Below are 3,597 nucleotides of genomic sequence, written 5' to 3' on the forward strand. Positions count from 1 at the left end.
CGGCCCTTAATGATTTAACTATTTAACGACTAAACTAAAGATATTATTTCAAGTACATTTACCTAACATCAATTTCACAAGCTATCACTGTCTTAACACGTTCCAGTAACTTAACAGTTAAGTTTCCTGTTCCAGGGCCAATTTCAAGTACAGTATCTGTAGGTAATAAAGCTGACTTTTCTACCATTCCTTGAATAATAAGTGGATTCTTTAATATATGTTGTCCAAAATCCTTTTTGAACATAATTCCTAAAAATCAACATAACATTAATATTGTGTATTTTATTGTTATGATATCCAGTATTCTTTCGCTATCTGCCCCTATTTAGTAACAAAAAATATTGGACTTAACCTAATCTATATAATTTTATTGATCAAAATAAATTTAATCAAGTCACAAATTACCAATATAATTTTATTTACTATCTCTAACCCACTAAATATGATGAATACGAAAAAAAGGATTTTTAGGTTATTAGATATTATATCGAAAGTATTGGTATATTATTTTGAATGACCTGACTCCTGAGCATCTTCTTATTCTAAGATCAAAAATTAAAAACATGCTAGGATTAACAGTTTTATCCATAAGAATTGGCAGCTCGGTATAAATGCAGTTTAGTTCCCCCTCGCCAATTTTAATTCTTTTATCGGAACTTAAGTAACTATGCAAGTTATAAATGATGAAACAATCAGAATTTGTTGCTCAGACTTAGTTTCATTGTCATAACCTAATGTAGTTAAGGATTTTGCAATTTTTCGTATGTGCTGTGCATATTTTCCCACCATATAGGTTAGGCTAACCAAAAAGTCCTACCCTCGAGTTTTCCGACTGGGGCCGGTATATATAATGTATAATAATATTTAACATTATATATATCATATAGTATAATAGGTACGTAGTTTTATTTTAGCGTAGTTTTGCCATTTATAATTAATTAGGTTGGATACATTTTTAATTATCATAGTGTTTGTATACTTAAAGAATAAATCGTAAGTACCCAATAAGATATTGTATTTTTATAGTATTATCTTATTATTCTGATAATGAAAAACCGGTTTTAAGCTGGATATTTGGTAAAATTCATGTTTTTGAAATTATGTCGTATATTTAAGTTAGAGCCATTACCTGCATTTTTAACCTACCCAAACTTAGATAATAACGACATAGCAGTTAACTCCGATTCAGACACTGATAGTGAGGTCGATATTGAATTGTTGTAAATTTAAAATTGTATTACCTATATTATATTATTATTTAATTGATATATTTATTCTATAATTATTCTTAATTATTTTTCTTATAACTTCTAAATAATGAAAAAAAAACTTTAAAAAACATAAACTTTTAATATTTTTAGACTTAAAGGCCTAATTTTTTGATTAATCCAAAATTTAGCAGTTTTTTTGTAATTACTTCAAAAGTTCAAGCAACAAATTCTGATTGCACCATCATTCTTAATTTGAGGAGTAACATGTTTTGTTGAAAAAAATTCAAAATAGAGAGTGGGATCTAAACTGCATCTGTTTTGGCAGCTCTAATATGATTCACTACTATTCACTCCAGGCCTATGTGGTAAAAATACATACAATGAAAATTCAACAGTAAAAATGAATTATCAACAACTTAAACAATTCAATATTCACTGAACTTTTTCTAGCCAATTAAAGAAGCCCAGAGGTGAGTAAATAGCATCAAGGCCAATTGTAATATTATGAATAGTAGGAATAGTTATGAATTATCGGAAAATGTTACTTAAGTAAGTTCAAACGAATTACGAAAACCATTTTTAAACACCAAGTGGCAAGATAATGAAGTAAAAATGTCTAAATATTTTGAAATATTACCTTGTCTGCCATAGTCACTAGGACCTTTTTCCTTTTTCACTTTGGGCATATTGAGCAGATAATATTATTTTGATTATTAATATACCTTAATTCTTGAGTAAAAACAATAGGTAGTCTCAAAATATAATACATCAGCATTTACTATTTAGCGACTTCGCACATGTGCTGTTATTTATCACTTATTAACAAGACTTAATCAAATCGTTGCCTTATCATTATTGTTACCAGTTATGAAGGTAAGTAAGTAATCCTGGTCCTGGTATTTATTTAATATTTACCACGGTTTAAGGTATACCTACAACCGTGATATTTACGTCGTATTTCTTTAAAAAAATTGATAAGTGATAACACGTTCTTTCATTTTTCTATAGGTTAATATACTGTTAACAGACTTTTAAGTAATATCATTGATTATACATAGTATAATATACTATGTATAATCAATGGTAATAGCCAATAGGTATATAATATATATACTTTTATTATTATTTATTATTTCACATAATATTAAGTAAAATTATATTAATTAATGGGTACATTCACATATTTACGTTGTATTTACTTAGTTAAGAATGGATCTTTCTGCATTGGTCACCAGGCAGTGTTTGAAAATAAAAACAATGATGTATTGTATTTAAACATTTTAATGCAAAACATTTAAAAAATAAATTTATAATCCCAGTTATGTGTTTTCATAAATTACATATATTCATATTAGCCATATCATACTGTACAGCGTACATTACGAGTTGGTAAGGTATCGACTGACAGAGTTTTAGGATTTCCAATGTTTGATTGCAGCTAATGTTTAATTTAATAATATTACATTAAATTTTATTTTCTACCAATGTTTGTACTAATTTCTCATCATCAACCTAAAATAAAGTCATCGTCAAACACTCGTGACCGGCCTATTGAGATTTTCTTGGTAGCTTGGAGCCTGGGCCTGACTATAACAATGTTACGTGCCATGTAAGTAAACATCATAATATGTCAACCTTTCAACATTCATAACTTAATTTATCTAATGATATTATATAAATTGCAGACAAATCATAAAAGACATTACCTAATGACAAACTATGATCAATCGATAATCATTAGGTTTTAGATTTGAAAATTGAATAATACTATATGACTTTATTGTTGGCCACTATTTACCTATAAAAATTATTTTGGATTTATTGCATCGTCTTAAGAGAGTAATAGTCTTAACAAAGTAGTAATACAAAGTATTCATTAAATGATCATAGTTGTATTTTTAGGTATTATATCATATTCAATTTAATTTGTAAGACCAATACTATGGATTCTAAAAACATGAATATTATTTAAGTGTTTAAGAATTGTGATTAATTTTATATTAAAGTAAAATTTGAATATTTAATTGCTTTTTATTTCTACTTAATTATATAAAAAACATATCTACTATTTAAATGTATTAGGTATGTGATAGTGCTGATCCCACAAAATGTAAATTTGCTCTTGATAATATGTATGATTACAAATCAGTGAAGTTTTTGATGGCTGATGACTTAAAGATTGTTGAAAAGCCATAACTGATTTTTACCTATGTATAACCGTGTAAAGGCCATTTTTGATTTACATTACATAATAGACCTTCATCAAATATTAACATTTGAATTGACTATTTTCGTATTTTTTACTACATAAAGACCAATTAGCAAAATATGCATTGCCTAACTCTTATGAATATATATTTTTTTTTAAAACATAAAAAAATAATAT

The 3,597-nt window shown here is 26.7% G+C and overlaps 1 protein-coding gene and 1 long non-coding RNA gene across 2 annotated transcripts in view; one reads left to right on the forward strand and one right to left on the reverse strand.

Annotated features, from left to right (window-relative positions):
• The window catches only part of LOC100164336 (dimethyladenosine transferase-like), a 5,009-nt gene extending 2,980 nt beyond the window's left edge, over positions 1-2,029 (reverse strand). Inside the window, 2 exon segments of the mRNA NM_001162716.1 lie at positions 63-249; positions 1,849-2,029. Of these exon segments, the coding sequence (NP_001156188.1) occupies positions 63-249; positions 1,849-1,897 (236 nt within the window). The 5' untranslated portion in view covers positions 1,898-2,029.
• Positions 2,030-2,343: 314 nt separating this feature from the next.
• LOC115033315 lies at positions 2,344-3,235 on the forward strand. Its single transcript, XR_003838644.1, has 2 exons — positions 2,344-2,820; positions 2,897-3,235. It is a non-coding gene; the product is annotated as an uncharacterized LOC115033315 (long non-coding RNA).
• Positions 3,236-3,597: the final 362 nt, after the last annotated feature.

Source organism: Acyrthosiphon pisum, chromosome X (genome assembly GCF_005508785.2).
Source record: "Acyrthosiphon pisum isolate AL4f chromosome X, pea_aphid_22Mar2018_4r6ur, whole genome shotgun sequence".
Taxonomy (NCBI): domain Eukaryota; kingdom Metazoa; phylum Arthropoda; class Insecta; order Hemiptera; family Aphididae; genus Acyrthosiphon; species Acyrthosiphon pisum.